Source organism: Hyperolius riggenbachi, chromosome 1 (assembly GCF_040937935.1).
Source record: "Hyperolius riggenbachi isolate aHypRig1 chromosome 1, aHypRig1.pri, whole genome shotgun sequence".
NCBI classification, from domain to species: domain Eukaryota; kingdom Metazoa; phylum Chordata; class Amphibia; order Anura; family Hyperoliidae; genus Hyperolius; species Hyperolius riggenbachi.
The window spans coordinates 398,021,791-398,045,134 of NC_090646.1; the positions used below are offsets into that span (position 1 = coordinate 398,021,791).

At 43.9% G+C, this 23,344-nt stretch overlaps 1 protein-coding gene across 1 annotated transcript in view; it reads left to right on the top strand.

The window, feature by feature from the left end:
• Positions 1-1,622: 1,622 nt before the first annotated feature.
• The window catches only part of PSIP1 (PC4 and SRSF1 interacting protein 1), a 71,149-nt gene continuing 49,427 nt past the window's right edge, over positions 1,623-23,344 (top strand). The window contains exons 1-5 of the mRNA XM_068234842.1: positions 1,623-1,731; positions 5,913-5,989; positions 15,068-15,144; positions 16,949-17,087; positions 20,747-20,842. Coding sequence (XP_068090943.1) covers positions 5,918-5,989; positions 15,068-15,144; positions 16,949-17,087; positions 20,747-20,842 — 384 coding nt within the window. The 5' untranslated portion in view covers positions 1,623-1,731; positions 5,913-5,917. The remainder of the gene's footprint in view (positions 1,732-5,912; positions 5,990-15,067; positions 15,145-16,948; positions 17,088-20,746; positions 20,843-23,344) is intronic.

Below are 23,344 nucleotides of genomic sequence, written 5' to 3' on the forward strand. Positions count from 1 at the left end.
GGGCTCTAGGGGCTAGTGTAGCCTAATTAGCTACACTGGGCCTGCTGACTGTGATGTAGAGGGTCAAAGTTGACCCTCCATGTGCATTATGGGGCGAACCAAACTTCCGCAAAGGTTCGCCTGCGGGACGCGAACGCGAACCACGGAAGTTCGCATGGAACCGTTCGCAGGCGAACCGTTCGGCCCAACTCTACTGCATAGATCTACAGCTCAGGTGGGGGAATCTGTCCATAGGACAACTATTAGTTGTGCACTGCACAAAGTTGGCCTTTATGGAAGAGTGGCAAGAAGAAAGCCATCTGTTAACAGAAAAGCATAAGAAGTCCCTCTTGCAGTTTGCCACAAGCCATGTGGGGGACACAGCAAACATGTGGAAAAAGGTGCTCTGGTCAGATGAGACCAGAATGAAACTTTTTGGCCAAAATGCAAAACGCTATGTGTGGCAGAAAACTAACACTGCTGCACATCACTCTGAACACACCATCCCCACTGTCAAATATGGTGGTGGCAGCATCATGCTCTGGGGGTGATTCTCTTCAGTAGGGACAGGGAAGCTGGTCAGAGTTGATGGGAAGATGGATGGAAAAAAATACAGGGCAATCTTGGAAGAAAACCTATTGAGTCTGCAAAAGACTTGAGACTGAGGCAAAGGTTCACCTTCCAGCAGGACAACGACCCTAAACATAAAGCCAGGGCAACAATGGAATGGATTAAAACAAAACATATCCATGTGTTAGAATGGCCCCACCAAAGTCCAGATCTAAATCAAATTGAGAATCTGTGGCAAGATCTGAAAACTGCTGTTCACAAACGCTGTCAATCCAATCTGACTGAGCTGGAGCTGTTTTGCAAAGAAGAATGGGCAAGGATTTCAGTCTTTAGATGTGCAAAGCTCGTAGAGACATACCCTAAAAGACTGGCAGCTGTAGTTGCAGCAAAAGGTGTTTCTACAAAGTATTGACTCAGGGGGCTGAATAATTATGCACACCCCACTTCGCAGTTATTGATTTGTAAAAAATGTTTGGAATCATGTATGATTTTTGTTCCACTTCTCACGTGTACACCACTTTGATTTGGTACTTCATGTGGAATTCCAATAAAATTGATTCATGTTTGTGGCAGTAATGCGACCCGAATACTTTTGCAAGCCACTGTATTTATTCTTAAAAGCGCTTAGGTAATCGATATGCAAAGCGATTTTTCAAGTGTTTTGCGATTTCCTTATACCTTCCATTATAGGCAAATCGCCCCAAAAATGTTACAGGCAGCGCTTTGGTGATCAGATCGAAATCAAACCGCTCATATGAGAACACTCTCATAGCGAATCATTGCACAAGCACTTTTAGGGCGATTTTGAAAATCACCGGCGCTTAAAAAAAAACAAAAGCGCCCTAGGTGTGAACAAGCCCTAAATGGCAAAAAGACTTGTTGAGCACCCATCTATGTTATTCATTGCAGCAGTTTTATAACAAAAAGTAAAATTTGCCTCTAAGCTCTCTCTATTGATGAGTGACAATAATACAGCCACATTCCATCCCCCTGGGCCCAGTTAGCATCTCTTTTTCTCAGGCTCAGCCACTCTAGTTCTAGGGTAAGAACCTCCCACTCCGTCCTTCGAAGTGACGTCATTTCCCGCCTCTAGCCCATAGCTCCGTAGCGCCTGTCTTGCTGCTGGTGTAGGGGTAGCTGCTGATCGCTGGCGGGAGAAGCGTAGCGGGGTTACACACGCAGGTAAGCAGGGATAGGAGCGTGCGGTGCGCCGGGTGATATATGCGGGCTGTGTGCCGAGGCTGCTGCTCTGCCAGCCACCTACGCATCTCGTTATTCGCCGCACAGCCTCAGCGCTATAGCCCCATACATCGGGCACGTTTTATGTGGCGCATGTATTGTGTATATATGGTATTCCGCGTCCATTAGACTGTAGACTAGCCCCCTCTGCAGATAATGATCTGGTGTCGTTGCAGGCGTGCGCCGCCTCTGCAGCCTCTCCGTCCATGTTGATGTGTACAAATACGCACCGAACACGAACTGTGACATCTGCAAGGCTAATGTCACTTTATTTGCTAATGACTAAGCACGCTCTGTGCGCTGATTAGATCACGTGCAAGGCATGGCACAGGCAAATCTATTCATGGGATCGCTTTTCACTAAAAAGGTTGCATGCAAATATGCCACACACATGACTACTGTAGTAGTGGCTTTATGCCAGCTTTGTTTTTATTTATTTTTCCTGTTGTGGATGCATCCGAGTATAGGGAACATTTGTTCATTTAGTAATCAGGATGTGGGTGTGTGTTCTGTGATATTTGGATGTTTGTGGAGTCATTAGCATTTGGTACCAGTGTTTGCCATGGTAACAAAGAAATGAATACAACTCCAAAATCTCCATCCCTTTTTTTTTTTTCTCTCTCCTCCATTTCAGATGATAAACACTGGTCCCTGCTACGGGAGGGATAACAGCGAGTACTTTTGCTTTCAGTTTGTGATGTTTTTTTAATTATGTCACTGGCTTAATTTAATCATATGACAATGTAATTAAATTTGGGGGTTTATTTTTATCTTTGAAGCTTAGTTGCAGAAAAATTATGCAGGAGAACAGAGGTGCCAAAAAGATAAAAGGAAGCTAAATGAGCTTAAAAACCAAATTGGTAAATAGAGGAGGTAGTGGTGGACTTACCTCCTCCAAGTAGATACACAACGACTGTAGTAAAGACAGTCAATATATTTTATGAACTCCAAATATGCAACGCGTTTTGCAGGTTTGATCCCACTTCATCAGGCAATAACAACGGAGTAATAGCATATGTGGTCAGTAGAAGAGCCAGACACCTCTGTCCTGCTGATCCACTACCTCTAATACTTTTAGCCTTTGACCCTGAACAAGCATGCAAATAAGCTGTTCCTGAGGAAAAATCTGACAAGATTAGCTGCATGCTTATTTCAAGTGTTTGAGTCAGACTCAACTGACCAGAAATATCAGCAGAACTGCCAGGCAACTGGTGTTTAAAAGGAAATAAGTATGACAGCCTCAGTATGTCTCTAGTTTATGGGACCCAACAGTAGGGCTGTGGAGTCAAAGCAATTTTGGGTACCTGGTGTCTCATTCGGTCGTTTAATATTTTGGGTACCTGGAGTCGGATGATGGGTTTTTTTTTTTGTTTTTGTTTTTTTTCCACCAAATCCACAGCCCTGGTAAGTATTAGACTAAGGAGTCGGAGTCATTTAGAGTACCTGGAGTTGGAGTTTTGGTTTCATAAACTGAGGAGTCGGAGGATTTTTGTACCGACTCCACAGCCCTGCCCAGCAATAAACCTCAAAGGGAACAGTTCTCCAATTACAGCACCCTCTACGCAGTGTTCCCCAACCCTGTCCTCAAGGCCCACCAACACTGCATGTTTTGTGGAAATTCAAATAAGTAGTTAATCGGCTCTGCTGAGACACTAATTACCTTACATGTGCATCGTTTTCTGAAAAACATGTACTGTTAGAGGGTCTTGAGGACAGTGTTGGGGAACTAGGCTCTACAGCACAAAGCCTTGTGAGTGGCCAAATAGTGTTGGCGTAGTTTACTATAATCATTTGTAACTTAGCAGTTTGAGAAGGTGATCTCCACCCAGTCATATTTGCCAATGTTTCATTGAGGTTTCCTATTGGGACCTACTAAATAAGACTTGACAAATTTTAAAACAAATGTTGTCAATACTGTGTCCAGTACAATTTCTCCAAGGAGTAGAAGCAGTAACCTGCAAATTTGACCCCTAACAGTAAAATTGCTTAAAGCTATTGGGAATCGATAACTAGATAAAAAAAAGTCAGATACTCACCTAAGGAGAGGGAAGGCTCTGGTCCTAATGAGCCTACCCTCTCCTCTCCTCGGTGCCCTCGGTGCTGCGCTCCCCTCGTTCAAATCCCCCGCCGCGTGGACTCCGGAAGTCTTCGGGGAGCAGAGTCCTCCCGAAGACAGGCTGCTCCATACTGCGCACGTGCGAGTGCATCATAAAGGGCTCCCAAAGCATTTCTGAAGCCTCCCTTCGGTGGGGAAACAGCAGTATTTGAACGAAACTGTTGAATACCTCTACGGGGGTGCCAGCGCAATAATGGGGACCGGGAGAGGAGAGGGCATGCTCTATGGGACCCAGAGCCTCCCTTTCCTTAGGTGAGTATCTGACTTTTTTTATTTACATTTCGGTTCCCATTCACTTTAACCAGCACTAGTAAAATTGCATAACCTTTCACTGAATTAAAACAAAAAACTCTGAACTGAACAGTATTATTACATAGCCTGCCACTAATAAAAAAAATTACCCATGTGATGCACTTGGAAGTGGCATGCGCAAGTTCATGTTGTCTGATCTTTTGTACCAGACATTTTGTGAAGCTCAGTCTGGGAGGCCCAGCAGTCCAGGACACACTCTTACCAATGTGCTATGTGGCGGGGGTAATTTTCCTGGTTTCAGCATCAGAAACTCTTCCTATATCTAGATATTGCTGTACATTGAATGTAGCCCTGCCCTACCAGTAGGCTGATTTAGCTATGTGGAATCCTCTTCTCGTCAACAGTTCATTTAGTTGTCTGACTGGAGGCTAGCTTTATCATACTGTAGCATTGGTATTACATATTCAAGGTAACATCGTTAACTCAAAGGCCCCTTATTTAATTCACTTTTTCTCCAAAGTGTATGCCTAGGAGATAATTCTTTCATCTTCTGTTTAATATAACTTTTCAGCACTCTGCAATTGACAAAGTACCAAAAACCTGGGTGCAAAAGTACGGTGAAAATTTTTTGTTTTTTCTTGCTAGTTAGCTTAAAGAGAACCTGTCACAAAAAAAGAACCCCTCTGAGAGATGCTTACCTTGGGAGGGGAAGCCTCTGGATCCTAAAAAGGCTTCTCCTGTCCTCCTCCGTCCTGGCAATCCAGTGCTGCGACCCGCAACAGCAGCAAGATAAATATTTACCTAACCGCAATCCAGCGCAGGTGCAGTAGTGTTGCTTTGTTTAAGCTAAGCCGGAAATAGATAAGCCCAATGGTATCCGTTCTACTGCACAGCGGTGAGTCCTTTGCTCCTGTGCAGTAGAGCGGATCGATCTGACATTGCTATTTCCTCCTCAGCCCAAACGAAGAGCCGATACTGCGCAATAATGGGGTAGATATTGCTGTGCCTGCGCACTTGCTTGTCAAGATTTGTTGAGGAATGTTCGGGGGAGCCAGCGTAGGAAACCCCAAGCTATAGAGGACGAGGAAGCCACATTGATACCCTGAGGCTTCCCCCCCCCCCCCATCCCCCCTTCCGAGGTAAGTATCTCCCAGAGAGTTTCTTTAAAATTAACCTAAACTGAGGATATGGATTTTTCCTTTTAAAATACCAGTTGCCTGTCTCTGCTGCTGATCCTGTGTCTCTAATACTTTTAGCCACAGCCCCTCAACAAGCATGCAGATCAGGTGCTCTGACTGCAGTCAGACTGGATTAACTGCATGCTTGTTTCAGGTGTGTAAATCAACCACTACTGCAGCCAAAGAGATCAGCAGGACAGCCAAGCAACTGGTATAGTTTAAAAAGAAACATCCATATCCCTCTCAGTTAAGGTTCCCTTTAAGGGATACATTTGGGAATTAAAAAAAAAAAAAAAAATCAGATTTACTTTACCTGGGGCTTCCTCCAGCTACTGGACGCCTATGTGTCCGTCGATGCAGCTCCGCTCCAAGCTGGTCTCCTGGGATACTCGCCTTAGCTACCACCAACCTGGCCATTTTTTAATTCCTAGATCTAGGCATTTTATTGATAAGGTGTACAATTATCACCTAGGAGAAAACTCAGGAGAAAAAGTCAATTGAATTAGGGCCAGTGTATTTAATAGTCATTTTCACTTATTATTCCTGTTGACGGTTTGCTTTTTATATTTTACCCTAAGGCAAGATGACTCGAGATTACAAACCCGGAGATCTGATTTTTGCCAAGATGAAAGGATACCCTCATTGGCCTGCTAGGGTAAGGAGGATGTTTAGATTTGTATTTGTGAAATAAATGTTGCCTTGGACAAAATGAAAGTGGTCTATATTGTAGTTCATGCGTTGTATACAATGCAAAACAAACACAGAACATTTATATCGCGCTTTTTTCCTGGCGGACTCAAAGCGCCAGAGCTGCAGCCACTAGGACGCGCTCTATAGGCTTTAGCAGTGTTAGGGAGACTTGCCCAAGGTCTCCCACTGAATAGGTGCTGGCTTACTGAACAGGCAGAGCCGAGATTCGAACCCTGGTCTCCTGCGTCAGAGGCAGAGCCCTTAACCAGTACACTATCCAGCCAATCTGATTCTAAGATGTGGTGCTTGGGTTGTGCAATGTGTACACTTACACTGGTCCATCCTGTCCTTTGCACTGCTGCAGAAGTGTATCCTTGAAGTGTTGCCTGACATTTCATGGGGATCTGGTCCATGCACAGCCTCTCCTCTCACATAGTCAATTCTACACTCATGTTGGTGCCGAGAAGTGGTCTTGTCTTACAGCAAGTTTGTCACTACGTAAACCTGAACTATTGCTTAAAGTAATAGCAACTGTTCCGCTAGCAACAAATTGCTTTTGGGATTCGTACAGTTCATCTGGAAAGTATTCACAGCGCATCACTTTTAACACATTTTATGTTACAGCCTTATTCCAAAATTGATTAAATTAATTTTTTTCCTCTGAATTCTACACACAACACCCCATAATGACAACGTGAAAAAAACTTTTTTGGAAAATTTATGAAAAATAAAAAAAATTTGAGAAAGCACATGTATATTAATATTCACAGCCTTTGCCATGAAGCGCAAAATTGAGGTCAGGTACATCCTGTTTCCCCTGATCATCCGTGAGCTGTTTTTGCAGCGTAATTGGAGCCCTCCTGTGATAAGTTGTTTGGCTATGGTTTGGAAAAGCCCACACCTGTCTATAAAGGTCCCACAGATGACAATTCATGTCAGGGCACAAAACAAGCATGATGTCAAAGGAATTGTCTGTAGACCTCCAAGACAGGATTGTCTTGACACAAATCTGGGAGGAAGGTTACAGAAAAATTTCTGCTGTGTCCTCCATCATCTATACGTGAAAGAAGTTCAAAACCACTAGGACTCTTCATAGAGCTGGCCGACCATCTAAACTGAGTGATCAGGAAAGATGGGCCTTATTCAGGGAGGTGACCAAGAACTCGATGGTCACTCACTGTGGAGGGATGAGAACCTTCCAGAAGGACAACCATCTCTTCAGCAATCCACCAATCAGGCCTTTACGGTAGAGTGGTCAGACGGAAGCCACTTCACAGTAAAACGCGCATGGCAGCCTATCTGGAGTTTGCCAAAAGGCACCTGAAGGACTCTGACCATGAGAAAAAAAAATTCTCTTGTCTAAGACAAAGATTGAACTCTGGTGAGATTGCCAGGTATCCAACGATTGAACTCTTTGGTGTGAATGTCAGGCATCACTTTTAGAGAAAACCAGGCACTACTCATCACCAGGCCATTACCATCCCTACAGTGAAGCATGGTGGTGGCAGCGTCATGCTATTGGGAATGTTTTACAGCAGCAGCAGCAACTGGGAGACTAGTCAGGATAAAGGGAAATATGACTGCTGCAATGTACAGAGACTACATGGATGCAAACCTGATCCAGAGCGCTCTTGGACTGGTTCAACAGGTAATCTTCCGGCAGGACAATGACCCTAAGCACACAGTCAAGATTTCAAAGGAGTGGCTGCAGGACAACTCTTTGAATGTCCTTGAGTGGCCCAGCCAGAGCCCAGACTTGAATCTGAATGAACATCTCTAAAGAAATTTTAAAATGTCTGTGCACCATCACTTTCCATCCAGCTAGATGGAGCTTGAGAGATGCTGCAATGAGAAATGGACAAATTTGCCCAAGCATAGGTGTGCCAAGCCTGTGGCATCATATTTAAAAAGGCTTGAGGCTATAATTGCTGCCAAAGGTGCATTGACAGAGTATTGCACAAAGGCTGTGAATAATTTTGTACACATGATTTCTCAATTTTTATTTATTTTAATTTGCCAGAACCTCAAGTAAACTTCTTTTTTTTTTTTTTTTTTTTCACATTGTCATTATAGGGTGTTGTGTAGAATTCTGTGGGTTAAAAAAAAAATGAACGTAATCCATTTTGGAATAAGGTTATAACATGACAAAATGTAGTAAAAGTGGTGCGCTGTGAATTTTTTCCATATGCACTGTATGCCTGTTTATGACAAGGCATTAATAATTCAAATTCTAATGTGACCTCTCATCTTTGATGCCAAATTGCTGCTCTGGTAAAAAGTTGTTATATGGCAGTTAGCCAGTACTGCTTTACTACTTTTTGTCAGAACAGCTTCTTTACAGAATAGTGAAGACACTGTTCATCTCACAGGCCTGTGGAGGAACTTTTGCTTGACTATGCTCAGTGTATGGACCTCTGGTAAATACCCATGTACCGATTGCTCACATTTGTACAGGGCTGTGGAGTCGGATGATTTTTGTATCGACTCCACAGCCCTGCATTTTTATGTGGGCAGGATATGCTGCTCATTGGCCAGTCAGCATCATGTGATATCACATCCTAAAAAGTTTTCTGCTCTATGAATAGCTTACATTGAAAAGTTTCTGTATTAATGGCCTGTACAGTAGCTGCACATTGCAGCTTTTTTTTTTTTTTTTTTTTTTTTTTTTAGTAAATCCAGCCCTCTAAGTAAGTGAGTTTCTTGTGAACAGGTGTTGTATAAGGGTGGCTATGCAGTTAAAGGTGGCCACCAGATTGATCTTTGGCAGATTCCTCACTGATCAGAGAGGGATTTGTTGGCTGCCTGTATACTACACATGGATTTTGATTCGATTGCAGCATGAAATAGGTTAAAACTTTGGAGACGCCTCTTGCCACGCTGCCCCCAGGCCTCTCCCAATCAGTGCTCCCAGCCGGCAGCAGTACGCTCACCTCTCCATCTGCCACATGTCGTCCTGGGTCCAGTGCTTTAAATTTATGCAGCAGGTCTCCTCCTTCCCATGTCCCTCTTCTCTTCCTGGTCATGTGACATAAGTAAAAGATTAGAGGGCCGGCGTGTATGCTGACGGCACTCTAGTGTTTGAACCTTGGCTTGTCACGTGACTTAAAAGAGAAGAGGAGACCCGTCACATGAAGTTAAAGCACCGGACTTGAGAGGACACACGCCAGATGGACAGGTAAGAGTACTGACGATATTTTGTGTCTGTCGCTGAATGCTCCACCATTAGTGATGTGCTTCTGACCCACCAAAATTTTCCGTCTGGTTCAATTGACTTTGAATGGAAATCAATCGTTTGGGCAATGTTTGCGCTACCTATGTCACAGCAAATTCGATCACCATAATCAGATCTGCTGGATATTGACGGTAAAATCGAGTAGTGTATGGCCTGCTTAAGGTTACATTTTATCACTGCTGTACCAATGGATTCCAATCAGTAGAGCCACAAACACACAGCTTTTGTTGCAATAAATGATTGTTCAGTACCATGTCATCCAATAAATCACTTGTGATTGACTTGGCCAAAATGCATGTACAATCCTATGGGGAGTGTAAGTGGCAGTTCCTGTCTGAGGCCCAGTGCACACCAAAAACCTCTAGCACAGCGATGGCAAACCTATGGCACGCGTAGCAGAATCTGCTGGCACGCCATCGCTGCTGCGCTATGTCCTGTCCGATTGCATGAACTGGCCGCGCCGTCTAATAGACGCTGCACCAGTTCATAGCCTGCAGCCCCACTCCAGCCTGCATAGTCTTCTGGCAGGCAGAGCAGGGCTACAGGAAGATGGCGTCCGGAGCCCTGTAGTGGAGACTATTTGTGTCTCCAGTACAGGGCTTCGGGCGCCATCTTTCCGTAGCCCTGCTATTGCATTCAGCGCGGGAGATATGCAGGAGCAATATCTCCGGGGTAGCTGTGAGCCAGAGGCCGGCCGGCAGAGGAGACTTCTGTCAGGTAAGTAAATTATTATTATTTTTTTTTTTTTTTTGCGCATGTGAAATGTTGGCCACATTGAGTTTATTTTCTGGTGTCTGGGGTAACTGTTGCTGTATTTGTCATAGTTTGCTATATTTGTTGCTTTGGGGTTACGGCGGGTATACTAATAAATAACATCACACAGTTTCTGCATACCCATGCGAATCCTCGTTTCGCCACATCATGGCGGAAACACTGCTTTCTTATGCCTCGCTGTTACATCATTACGTTAGCTCTGCCCATACAATGTCATGGCCACGCCCATTTTTTTGGCATGGCGCAAACACCCCCCTGCCCTGTCCAGGGTTGAACCCAGAAAAATCTGGACACTGTAGGTTTGAGGGCCTGGTATTTGTCATCTCTTATGTTCTGAGGGGGGGGGGGTCATTTTGTTCAAATTGGCATGTTGGCACTTTAAGAGAGACAAGAGACCTCTGAGTTGAAGTTTGGGCACTCGGTCTCAAAGGTTTGCCACCACTGCTCTAGCAGATCCGCAAACCGATTGAGGTTTTTGAAGCAGATTTTCAGATTGATTCTAGGCATGTTTAGAGAGGTTTCTAAACATGCCTAGCGTTTTTGTGTAGCAGATTTCATAAATTGTTACAGTAAAGCTGTTACTGAACAGCTTCTGTAACAAAAACGCCTGGAAAACCACTCTGATCTAGTGTTTTTCACAGCGGTTTGAGCTTTTCCTATACTTTACATTGAGGCAAAAATGTTGCAAGAGCCACATTTGTGGTTTGCTAAAAACCTCAAACTGCTGGTGTGCACCATCCCATTGAGATACATTAGCCAAGCGTTTTCAGGCGGCAGCGGTTTTTAAAACCCTACCAAAAACGCTTGGCGTGCACCAGGACTGAGGCAGACTACAGTGTGACCTTCACTAATAAGAAATTCCTACTATAAAATCCTTTTCTAGCAGAAAAAGGCTTTTGAGAGCAGGAAAGAGATAAAGGGTCTCTCAATGCTTGTTGTTACCATTGTCCTTATAGCTGAAGCCTAAATCTGTTGGTACAGTTATAAAGGTGGCCATACACTGGTCGATGTGCCATTAGATCGACCAGCTGACAGATCCCTATCTGATCGAATCTGATCAGAGAGGGATCGTATGGCTGCCTTTACTGCAAACAGATTGTGAATCGATTTCAGCCTAAAACCGATTCACCATCTGCTGAGCTGCTCCTGCCGCCTGTCCCCCCCCCCCCCCCTCCCGTATACATTACCTGATGCTGGCTCCCGGGCATCTTCTCCGCATTGCACGGCTCTGTTCCGGCTCCATCCCGGTGCTTCCTGTGTTACTCCGTGACCAGGAAGTTCAAATGGAGCGCCCTCTATTTGAACTTCCTGGTCACTGCAGTGACACAGGAAGCGCCGGGATGGATGGAGCCGGAACAGAGCCGTGCAGCGCGGAGAAGACGCCCGAGAGCCAGCCTCAGGTAATGTATACTTGATCGGATCGGCCGCCGCTAGCGACGCGCACTTTACCCGCGGGCGATCGAGGGTAATTTCCCGCACGGCGCGATCGACGGACCGATCCGATTTCGGCAGGAAATCGGATCGGCGGCTGCGTTTACCGCGAACGATTGGCAGCAGATTCGATCCCAGGATCGAATCTGCTGTCGAAACGGCTGCGAATCGAGCCAGTGTATGGCCTGCTTAAGTCTCCTTAGACCCGCATTTAGTCATGAATGTACCTACCCCTCGGTGTATTATGTTACTGTAGTCACTCTTGCTCCAATGTGATCCTTGTCATGTAATAACTTTGTCATTGTATATTTATCTCCTACATTTATCCTGTACTACTTGTTTTCTTCTTTTATTGTGATCCCCTTTTTGTATGTTTTGGCTTATGTTCAATAAAAATGTATTGTAAAAGAAAAACAAAAGGCCAATAGTTCATAGATTTTAGCTCTGGCATATTTCAATGAATGTATCATTAAGCAAAAACAGTAAAAACCTAAAGTAGATTTAAATATAAAACAAAACTGTGGAATATCTTAAAGGGACACTTAAGTCAAACAAAAAAGAGTTTTACTCACCTGGGGCTTCCAATAGCCCCCTGCAGCTGTCCGGTGCCCTCGCCGTCTCCCTCTGATCCTCCTGGCCCCGGCGGCAGCCACTTCCTGTTTCGGTGACAGGAGCTGACAGGCTGGGGACGTGAGTGATTATTCGCGTTCCTGGCCACAATAGCGCCATCTATGCTGCTATAGCATATATCATATACCATATAGCAGCATAGAGGGTGCTAATGTGTCTGGGAACGCGAAGAATCATTCGCGTCCCCAGCCTGTCAGCTCCTGTCACCGAAACAGGAAGTGGCTGCCGGCGGGGCCAAGAGGATCAGAGGGAGACGGCGAGGGCACCGGACAGCTGCAGGGGGCTATTGGAAGCCCCAGGTGAGTAAAACTCTTTTTTGTTTAAGTTAAGTGTCCCTTTAAGTCATTTTTTTAGGAGAAGGAACATAGATACAATTGTTTCATTCGTTTATTTTCACCTCAGGTGTCCTTAAGGAGAAAAAAAATCTGTTCTAAGTTCTCCTTGGGCAAAAAAATGGATGCCTGTATAAATATCAAACTGACTGTGGAAACCATCACAAACAGATGTTTTGGCCTTCAAAAGTGTGATGCCTGTATGTATTTTAAGAAGCAGCTCCTCTTCAATTTAATGTCCATTTCAGGGAAATGCCACCAGCTGTCAGATTAATCACAGTGCCCTTCTGTGTAATCCAGTAATTGGACAGTAAACTTTGCAGATACAGATTAGAGGACACTTTTTCTCATCAATGTTTTAAGCTACTTTTGACAGCTGCTGTTAAATTTCCAATTTGCTATTAAAATATGTTGTGTAGCTGTACAGGTTCACGTCTATTTTTAGCCAAATAGCATATGTTTTTTTTCTCTGTGAGCAAATATTTTTGCATATGCCTTTATTTAACATGCATATGCTATTTACCATAAAGAACACTTTATGTGGCAGCGTTTGCAGTTCACAGTTTCTATACAGGATAGCAGCCATGCATAATGGGTAGAAGTCCACCACAACCACTAATCCAGAGACGGTGCATTAATTACCATATACTGGTGCATTAATTACCATATACTGTAAATATTGTCCTTTCCCTGAAGACAAGAACTCTTTAAAAGTGAACCCAAGGTCAAAATAAACTGATATAAAAAATTGTATTCCCATACTCCTAAAATGATTTTGTTTAGATATCACATTATTTCATATTTAAACATTTGCAAAGTAGTAGATTGGAAGTTTTGTTGTCTCTGCTCAATGGCAGCCTATTAAGTGTCCCTAAATGAAAATACACAATCTATTGACCTTTTACTATTAACCCCCCTCCCCCCCCCCCCCCCGCCCAGCTCCGTTGTATTATTCCAGGAAAACTTGCATGGCTGAAATTTGCTTATGTGTTTACTATATTCACTTCCATGCCTTAAATTAACTTCTTCAGGCAGCAAAATACAAGTAAAACAGCCTGGTTATTAATGTTTTGCACTGTACATACACGTTTATCTCATCATGTCGCTTCGGGTACACTTTAAAAAATGGCAGCTTGTCATGACAGTTAGTTTGCAGGCTAATAACATCACCATTTGCTATTGGTTGGGTTAGAATTGTTTTGGTGGTGTGCTGCAACCTGATTATGTATTTTAATTAAATGCCCACACCCAGGTCATTTTGTTTTAAATTTACAAATGTAAATAAAGATTGTTTAGAACCTTTGAATACAGCTTGTGAGGTGTGCAAATTAACCACTTAAGGACCAGGGGATTTTGCAATGATCTGTGCTGCGTGGGCTCTACAGCCCGCAGCACCGATCAGGAATGTGGCAGGGCAATCAGACTTCAAACTCCCCCCCCCCCCCCCCCCTTTTATTTGTTCCACACTAGGGGGATGTCCTGCAGGGGGGGTCTGATCGCCGCCGGCTACTATTGATATGCGGGGGGGGGGCTCCTCAAAGCCCCCCTCCGCATCGTTTTCCGGGCTCCCCTGCTTTCCTTCCCTCTCCCTTCTCCTCTGTGCGGCGCAGGACAGATATCCGTCCTGCACCTGATAGGATAGGCTTCTGCCTATCAGATGCCGGTGATCCCCAGCCAATCAGAGGCCGGGGATCGCCGATCTATGTCACAGCGCTGCTGCGCAGCAGCGCCATGTGATGTAAACAGCGGGGATTCCTTCCCCGCATGTTTACATTATGCGTGCGAGCCGCGATCGGCGGCTCGCACACTGTTCACGGAGGCAGTCTCCATGAACTGGCATGGAAAGGCCACTCATGTGCAATTCCGATCCTCCCCATAGCGACGCCTGGAGCTGATTGGAGAGGCTGCGCCATCCCGAGGGGGGAGGGGGGCTGTGGTGGTGTATGTATAACAGCGGCGATCAGGGGCAATCAAAGAACGGAGGGACTTGGGGGACAATGTTAGCTAGCGAGGTGCTAGCTACAAAGGCTAGAACAACTTTTATACAAAAAATCCCTTCTGTGGCGGCTACCCCGAGTGTAGCTCGCGGTTACCGCCAGGAGGGTTAACAGTGCGAAATAGAGATAGAAGCAAGCCAGCCATGTTAAATATAGATGTTGTAAAAGGTACTGACATACAATGCATAAAACTTTTACTAATTAAAGCAAATGTGCATACAGTACAAACATTTTGAGCCTAAACTAGACTGTTAAAGTTCCCCCTATTTTTTTCCTTGCAGTTGATACATATATGCTTTGGGTGTGAGGCTTTAGGCCTTGTTTCAATATCTGTGCTGTGGGAAATGCAGGTGGCCATTGCCACAATTTTCCCCCGATGTGGCTGCAATCTTGGAGTGAGTAGATTCGCTCCGCGAATGTGCTGAAATGCATCCGACCATGTGTTATGATTCTGCGGTCAATCGCAACGCATGGTTGAGGATACAAGACAGTGCACCCTATGCTCTTCTGATGTCCCTGTAGATTGCATCAGTGTTATTGCTGAAAACAAAGCCGAAATCGTGCATGTGGAAATGAGGCCTTAATCCTATTGATTTTCTTTGAATTACAGTGCAGTAATTTTGTGGTTGTTTGCATTTAACACACAGGTGGATGAGCTTCCTGATGGGGCAGTAAAGCCTCCTACCAACAAAATGCCAATTTTCTTTTTTGGAACGCATGAAACGTAAGCTTTCCACTTCTTTTCACCCTTAAGTATATTGTTTTTCACCTCCTAGAGTGTTCCGGGATATTGCTTTACAGGGACATTCAACATCTTGCTGGTAGGAAGGCTAAAATTATTATTTTAAGACAGGTTCACATGAGCCAGTATTCACTCCTGACTAACAGTCCAATCAAAATAATATTCTTGCTCATAAGTGAATACTTGATCATTAAAATTCCCTGAAAGCGATTTGTTAGTTTTGATCTGTCCTGCACTTGTCAACTAGGGATCTATGCTGGGAATACACCATGATATTTTTGGGGGCAAATAGATGGTTCGATAAATAATTTCTGACAGGTCCGATCTGATTTTCGATCATTTTTCTGATCGATTTCTCATAGAACTGAATGGAAGTTGATTGGACAGTAAATCTGAAAAATCTCATTGTGTATTCCCTGGATTATGTTTGTAGGACCAAAGTATTTGGAAGTCATTGTAAATGTGTTGGGTAGTCAAGTTTATGCTTAGTTGGGCTAACTGTATTTTAGTTCACATTACATACGTTGCCGTCCGGATTTTGGCAACGCGTGCAGGAGGCAGACACACACGACATCAGAAAGTGCATAGACTGCACTGTCTGATGTTCACACTGCATGTGGACCAGTGCGGTCACGTTTTTAACTAAACGCACGGCTGACCCATTCACTTTCCGTGAATGGGATTAGCCTCGCAACGCATACAAACGCAGATGGCGTGCGTTCGTACGTGTTGCGTTCCGATCGTACGGCCATCCGCGTTTGATGTGCATGTGGCCTTTACTGTACCGGCAATGTGACACATGTTTACGTTCTTCTCTCTTAAACCGCTTCCAGGTGGGGTGCAGGTAGAACATAAAAATACATGAAATGTTTACATGAATGGCTTCTTAGTCCTATATGATCTAAAACATCTGAGACCTAAAACAAACCAGTCCTAAACGTAGATGAAGAAATACTGGTTAAAATATGAAACTAATGATTCTATTTGGTAATGTATATTTTAATTTTTTATAATATTAAATCCAATTGCCTATTTGAGTGTGGCAAAGGTAGCCAAATTGTGCTATCTCTATTCGGGGTGTCCTTCTCGTGCAGCAGTAAAGGTAGCCATATATATCTATAGATTTGGCTAATCAACCATCCAATTTGTTATTATTAAATTGGATGAAAATCTGTGCTGGTAGACGATGCAACAAATTTCAGGCCGAAATTGGTCCCCCAGCCACTGTCCACCCTAATGTACATTAACTTACCTGGAATGAGAGGAAAGGTGCGTACACGCACTACTATAGAGATCGACGGGTCCGTCAGACCCTCCCACTGGGCAGGCGTTCTCCCGACAGTAGTGCGTGTGTACAGTCTGTCAAACTGATAAGGCTGTTTCTGAACGATCCGCTGAGACATAATTCTGTGCTTGCCTTGGGTAGCTTTGCCTCGGATCAGGTGTGTTTTAAGGGAGCACTACAAAGATTGCGCTATAAAGGGGCTACTATCATTCGAAGAAACTATATTGGGGAGAGGTAAAATATAGAGGATTTACTGGTGTGGGGGGGGGGGGGGGGTAAGGGACACATTAAATAGGGGCATTATAAATGCAAAGCAGGTTGTATATTGTTGTTGTACACCATTGTCTGTGTTGTTCTGTATCCCATGTTTGTTTCTTTGTACAGTGCATCAGAATAGGTTTGTAAATAGGTACTATGTAAATCAAGAATTGTAGTAATTTGTTGCTATATTTTGCTATATTTTAGGCCACAAGTTTAAAACTGTTTTTTGAAATTTTTAAGAGCATTTTTAGGACCGAAGGATATATTCCCATATGAAGAAAATAAGGAGAAATATGGCAAACCCAACAAGCGGAAGGGATTCAATGAGGGATTATGGGAGATAGACAATAATCCAAAAGTTAAATTCTCAAATCCACAGGTAAGTGGAGTTCTGCTGTGTTTGTGATGATCATTTATGTAATTTATGTGCATTTCTCACATAGCTTAATAATTATGCTTTGTGAAATGGAATTATTAAAGGCAAACCGGTTCCTGACCTCTAATTAGGTTCTTAAATCTGTTACTGTTATGTCCAGAATGGGGTAGTGCTTCTTAGCAGGTGGTGGTCTGTCATACTATTTAATGATGTTAAACTCTCTATCCCCTCCTACCTAATCTGTTGATGTAACAGGAGGTTTGTCTATCCTCCTCCTTGTACCTCCCAGGACACTTCCATAGATTGGGGTGACCCAATTGTTGCATTGGTAAAACAGACCGGCACCTGCAGCAATAACCCTTCCATTGACAGTGGTGACCTAATTTTGTTGTTGCAGCAAACTGGTATCTTCTGTGATGCTAGACCTTACTGCCTTGTTTAGAAGATGCCTGTAATAAATGATTTAGAAACCTTTACATTTTTAAGGGAAATCACTGGTGACAAAATAACTGTATATTTGTAAGAACAGTTGTCAGTTCGGTCTTTTTATAAATGAAAGCATGCAGATAACTTGAAAAAGCCACTCTGAACTATGCGAAGCTTTTGGCAACAGTTGTTGTGGCCTTCTACAACCACTGATTGTTGGACACAGGACTGCGTTTTTCTCATGAACCTCAGCTGTCAATAGCTTGTTGACAAAGCTGAATTTTGTAAATTCACTACTCAGAGCATGTAGGACTCTTTTGCTATTACTGCTTTTACACACTTTTCTTTTGAGGTCTAGATTTATTTTACATTTAGAAGTGCTTCCCTGTTTTCCATGAAATCATACAAGAAATTAGTTTGTAAAAGTCAATAACAGTTAAGTTGGAAATTGTAATTTTTTAAATTGAATCCTTTTATTTGCAAGAATTGCTACTTTGCAGTTTTTGGGCATTTTAGTTGTCAGTGGTTTGTTGAGGTAATCTGACTAGTTTTACATTTGTGCTTTAAAGGGAACTTTAACTGAAAGGAATATGGATGTTTTCTTTTAAGCTAGTGACACACCAGGACGTTGCGTTTAGGGGACGTTATAGGGCACATAACGTGCCCCTAACGCAACGCCTGGTGCTCTCTGGTGTGGATGTCGGAGTGAGCCGCGTTGTGCAGCTCACTCTGGCGTCCGTGATGCGTACTCTTGGACGCATGCGGCATCACGTGGTCCCGCCCGGCCAATCGCCGCACAGAGCGGCCGCTCCAGGAAGTAAACACTGCACGTCACTGCGTGGAGTGAATATTAATTAGCCATGTGCCCGGCCGCTCTCCCCTCCTCCCCAACATGACTGAGCATGTGCAAACAGTCTAACGCGGCTTAGCCGCCTAGAACGCACAGCATGCAGCACTTTGCTGCGTTACAATGTAACGCAACGTGGGCAGTGTGAACAGCCCACTTGTGTTACATTGCTGTGCGTTGGTGGAGCGTTACAGGGCTGCACTAACGTGCGCCTGTAACGTCCCTGTGTGCAAGAAGCCTGAAACAATACCAGTTGATAATTCAGCTGTATAGCTGTGTTCCACAAGTGGAAGACAAGCACAAAGTCTGCTGCCATGATAAAGGTGACGTTGAAGCTGGCATCTGCAAACATTCGATAAGCCTGGCTAGCTCTTAGTTAACCGGTTGCCTGGTTACTCATCAACTGTGGGGGTTTGAGAGCTGGGACCCAGTAGAAGTGATGTCAGGGATCAGCACATGCTATTATGGTTTCCGGTGTCCTCCAGTTGTGGAGGGGAAAGCCATTGCAGATGAGCTACATGGACCAGCTGCTGCTGGTCAAAGATAATGCAAAGGGAACTAACATAAACAAAATCTTCTACTGTGCTGTCAGGAATCTCTCTGCATTTCTCATGACCACAGCTATTCAAGGAAGTATGTTTGTAAATCAGTGGGACCAAGCCCGGGTGGATTTAGGAATAAATTCCACAACGTGTTTGTAGCAAAGACTAGATGGAGATTTTTCTACAGGAGTATGGATGGTGAATAACATGCAAAAAAAATTCTGAGTTGATGCAAGGTTATGCACATTTTGTACCCAAATTTATGCAACTTCAAAATGGACTAGTCGAATTGCATTTTCATGCTGCATAAATTATTAAAATTACAAACCGCATGCAATTCCCATAGACTGCCAGGTGCCGGCAGTCTGTGGTGGGTGACACACATGCTAAAATGTGCACCAAAATGCTCAAAATTGTCCACAGAAAACTATAGGTGTTTTCTGCGGTCTTAAGTTTGATCCCAGCCTAATGCTACGTACACACATGCGACAACGATCGTTCGTTAAGAACGACGAACGAACTTTTAATTGATGAAAGAACGACCTAAGTAAAGGTAGTTTTAAAATGTGTGTAACGATCTGATCGTTAGAACGAACGTTACATCACAGAAAGCAACTATTGCGCCTGCGCATAAAAATGAGAAGTTCCATGGAGAAATAGTGAAATGCGCATGTCAAGCCTAGTACGAACGACCGTTTCCAACGATGTACTACTTTTGCAAACGATCGTCGTTGGTTAAAATCCGCCGAGACAGAACTTTCTTTTGTAGCGATTTGGCTCGTTCGTCGTTTGCCTTAATAGTCGGTGGTTCGTTTTTTGTAACGATCGTCGTTGGTAAAGATCGGGGAACGATCGTTACAAACTACTATAGTCGCATGTGTGTACGCACCTTAAGGCTCCTTTCAATCTCAATATATTCCCCCCCCCCCCCCCCCCCCCCCAAAAAAAAAAGCATCACATGGTAATGGTGTGTGTGTGAGACATACAGTACAATGAAAGTAATGCTCACATTTCCACTGGAAATGTGCACATCATCCCAATGGAACCTATCGCACCACACTCCATGTGATAGCCCCATAGGCGTATCATCGCATCTGCGTTGTAATGCGATCATCATCATCCATTGTGACACGACACAATGGACATTGTGTGAAATCAGCCTAAAGGAGAAGCTTTTACCCATTATCTGGCATATTCAATCACTGTAAACGAATCAGCTAGAAATTGATGCCGCAAATGATGCCCGATCGATTTCTGTTTGGAATCAGTTGATCTTGCAGGATGGAAACTTCAGCTATATCGCCGGTGTGTCGGGAGCCTGTTGCTAGCAGAGTTTGACTTGGCAGCAGGGTTAACTCTCTGAAATGCCCTGCTCGTGCTCTGCCTCCCATGTTCAGTGTCTCTTTCACACCACGGCGCTCCTCCCTGTGTCTTCTCTCTGTCATGTGACAAACGCTGAAGGTCAAACAGTATAGATCTTTAGCATACACACCAGACCTTTTGGTCGTTCAACAAATGCTAGTCAATGGGGACTCATGCTGGAAAAAGATTCCTTTTTATACCACATATCACTTTTATGTTCCAGCAGCAATTTTTATAACTTCTAGCTCATAGCTGTTCCAGCTAGCCTGAGTTACTAGCATTCGTGGAACGACCCAACGGGTAGTGAAGATTCAAAAGTACAACCTATCCACGCTCTAACCGCAGGCTGGATCTGCATATCTTGTATGTGTGGATAATATTTTTAAATTGCATGGATTCTAGAGTTCTTAGTGTTCATAAGTACAATTTTTAACTAAAACCTCTATATTACAGTTATCATTTTGGCATTATCTTTATCCTTTTAGAATTTCAGCAAATATCTTGACTCTACTGATCTTGGGTCACCAGAAAAAGACCTGAATACTTCCAAGGAAGACAGCAGTGACCTTATTGATGTTGACGTAAGTGTTTTTTTTGTTGTTGTTGTTTGTTTGTTTTTTTGTTTACCAGGAAATATAATTTTGCAGATTAGGATATTACTAGGTTTATCAAGAAAATGCTCTCTAATTAGTTTGCTGATGTTCTGAATGCTCCATCCTTTTTGCTTTAGAGCCAGGAAAACTCACTCTAGTCTGGACCACTAACACATTTAGATTTCCATGTGTAAGTACATCTGTTTAGCAAATATGGCTAAAATGTCATTATAGAACTGAATACATTCAATATTTTTAATTAAAAAAAACATGATGATGATGATGATCAGAATAATTTTATTTGAGCAAATTAGCACTTACAAGGAATTTGACTTGGCAGTTGCTTAACTGGCAGACAATATGATACAAGTACAGGCCGTAAAGATATCACAAATGAAGGAAAGTATAGGAGTTAAAATGGTGGAAACTTGATTTAGATCATTTTCCAGTTTCAGCTCTGTGCTGTAATGCTTTAAAGGGAAGCTTAAAGGACTTACGATGCGAATCCTGCAAAATAATGTACCTCTTTCAAAGTGCATTCCTCCTGGGAGACCATCCGTGCCCTCCCTTTCACTTTGGGGGGGGGGGGGGGGGGGGGCAAAGATGTTCTGAATTTTGCAGGATTCACATCGTAAGTCCTTTAAAGAGACTGAAGCGAACAAAATTGCTATTTTTACCTTATACTTCGCTTCAGTAATCTCATTAGATGTAAACTACTGCATCCCCGCTGCAAAACAAGGGCTTTAGACCCCCCCCAATCCCCGCGGGGCAATCCGGGCCGGCGCTTCCTGGCAGAACTTTCAGCTGCAGCTCTGCCTCTACTGATGTCAATCGCTGCCTCTCCCCGCCCCTCTGTCTTCCTTCACAGAGGGGGCGGGGAAAGGCAGAGATCCGCACGGCGATTGATTTCAGAGGCAGAGCTACAGCAGAAAGCTCTGCCTCTCAGGGCCGCACAATCCACGAACAAGATGTTCTTGGATGTTTGCCCCAGGATTTGGGGAGTCTAAACCCCTCGTGTTTGCGGTGGTTTACATCTAAGGAGACTACTGAAGCAAACTAGCAGGTAAAAATAGCAATTTTTTTTCACTTCAGTCTCTTTAAGTGACTTTAGACATGATGCGAAAGACATGCATGTACAGTTGAACTGAAAATAAAAAGTCAAAATAACCATATACAGGTCATACTTGCCTCCTGTGTAGTTTACTCCTCAATCTGTCTCCTCTCCTGCGTCCCATTTGTCCACTGTGATCAATGGAATTCGCCGTCCTCCATTTTTAAAATGGCCGTTACCCCATAACCGCTTCCTGGTCCGCACACTGTTAAACTGTAATATCACCCACTTTTGCCATAGCTAAACATGGACATTACCTTGCACATTCAGTTGTAACTGACAGCAACTGGTATGTTTCAGTTCTGACAAACTATCAGAACTGGAAGGGATCACATTAAGAAGAAAATGGTGAGCTGAGAGGAACTGACAGCGAGGTAAGTATGTAATATTCATTTGCAGCTACGTCATGTGGTGTTTTCAATAATTTTACTCACTTCAGGTTCCCTTTAAAGAGATAAAGGACTACTATCACGAATAAAGTAGGCAGTTAAAATCTGACAACCGACCGGTTTGGGCCAGTCCATCTCCTCATGGGGGATTCTCACGGTTTTCTTTTGTTTTCAACAGCATTTCCTGAACAGCAGTTGCAAAGTCTGACAAAATAGTGTGCAAGTGATTAAGGGGTCTGGCTGATATCTTACTATTTTGGCAGTTAAACTGCTGTTCAGGAAAAATATGAACACACGTTACACAGCATTGTGAGACAAAAGGGGAAGAGATCCCTGGCCAAAAGGCCTTACAGTCTAAAGTTTTTAAAGGATAGGACAGTAGGTGAGGGGAAGCTGTGCATGAGGTGGTAAAAATGGTGGTCAGAGGTCAAAGTGTCCTAGGTATGAGAGTATTCTTGCCTAAAGAGGTAGGTTTTCAGGTTGCGCCTACAATGGGTAAGTGGGGGTGAGTTGGCGAATGTGTTGAGGGAGGGTGTTCCAGAGGAGGGGAGTCCATCGAGAGAAGTCTTGTGAGCGGGAGTTAAAAGAGGTGACCAGAGAGGAAGACAGGAGAATATTGTTAGTAGAGCGGAGATTGCTTTTAGGATGCTATCTGGAAATAAATTTCCTTAGAAGGAGCTGGGTTGTAAAGAGATTTAAAGGAATACTGTAGGGGGGTCGGGGGAAAATGAGTTTAACTTACCCGGGACTACTAATGGTGCCCCGCAGGCATCCTTTGCCCGTGCAGCCACTCACTGTTGCTCTGGCCCTGCGTCCGGTTCACTTCTGGAATTTCAGACTTTAAAGTCTGAAAACCACTGCGCCTGTGTTGCCGTGTCATCGCTCCCGCTGATGTCACCAGGAGCGTACTGCGCAGGCACAGACCATACACTGGCCCTGCACAGTACGCTCCTGGTGACATCAGCGGGAGCGAGGACACGGCAACGCAGG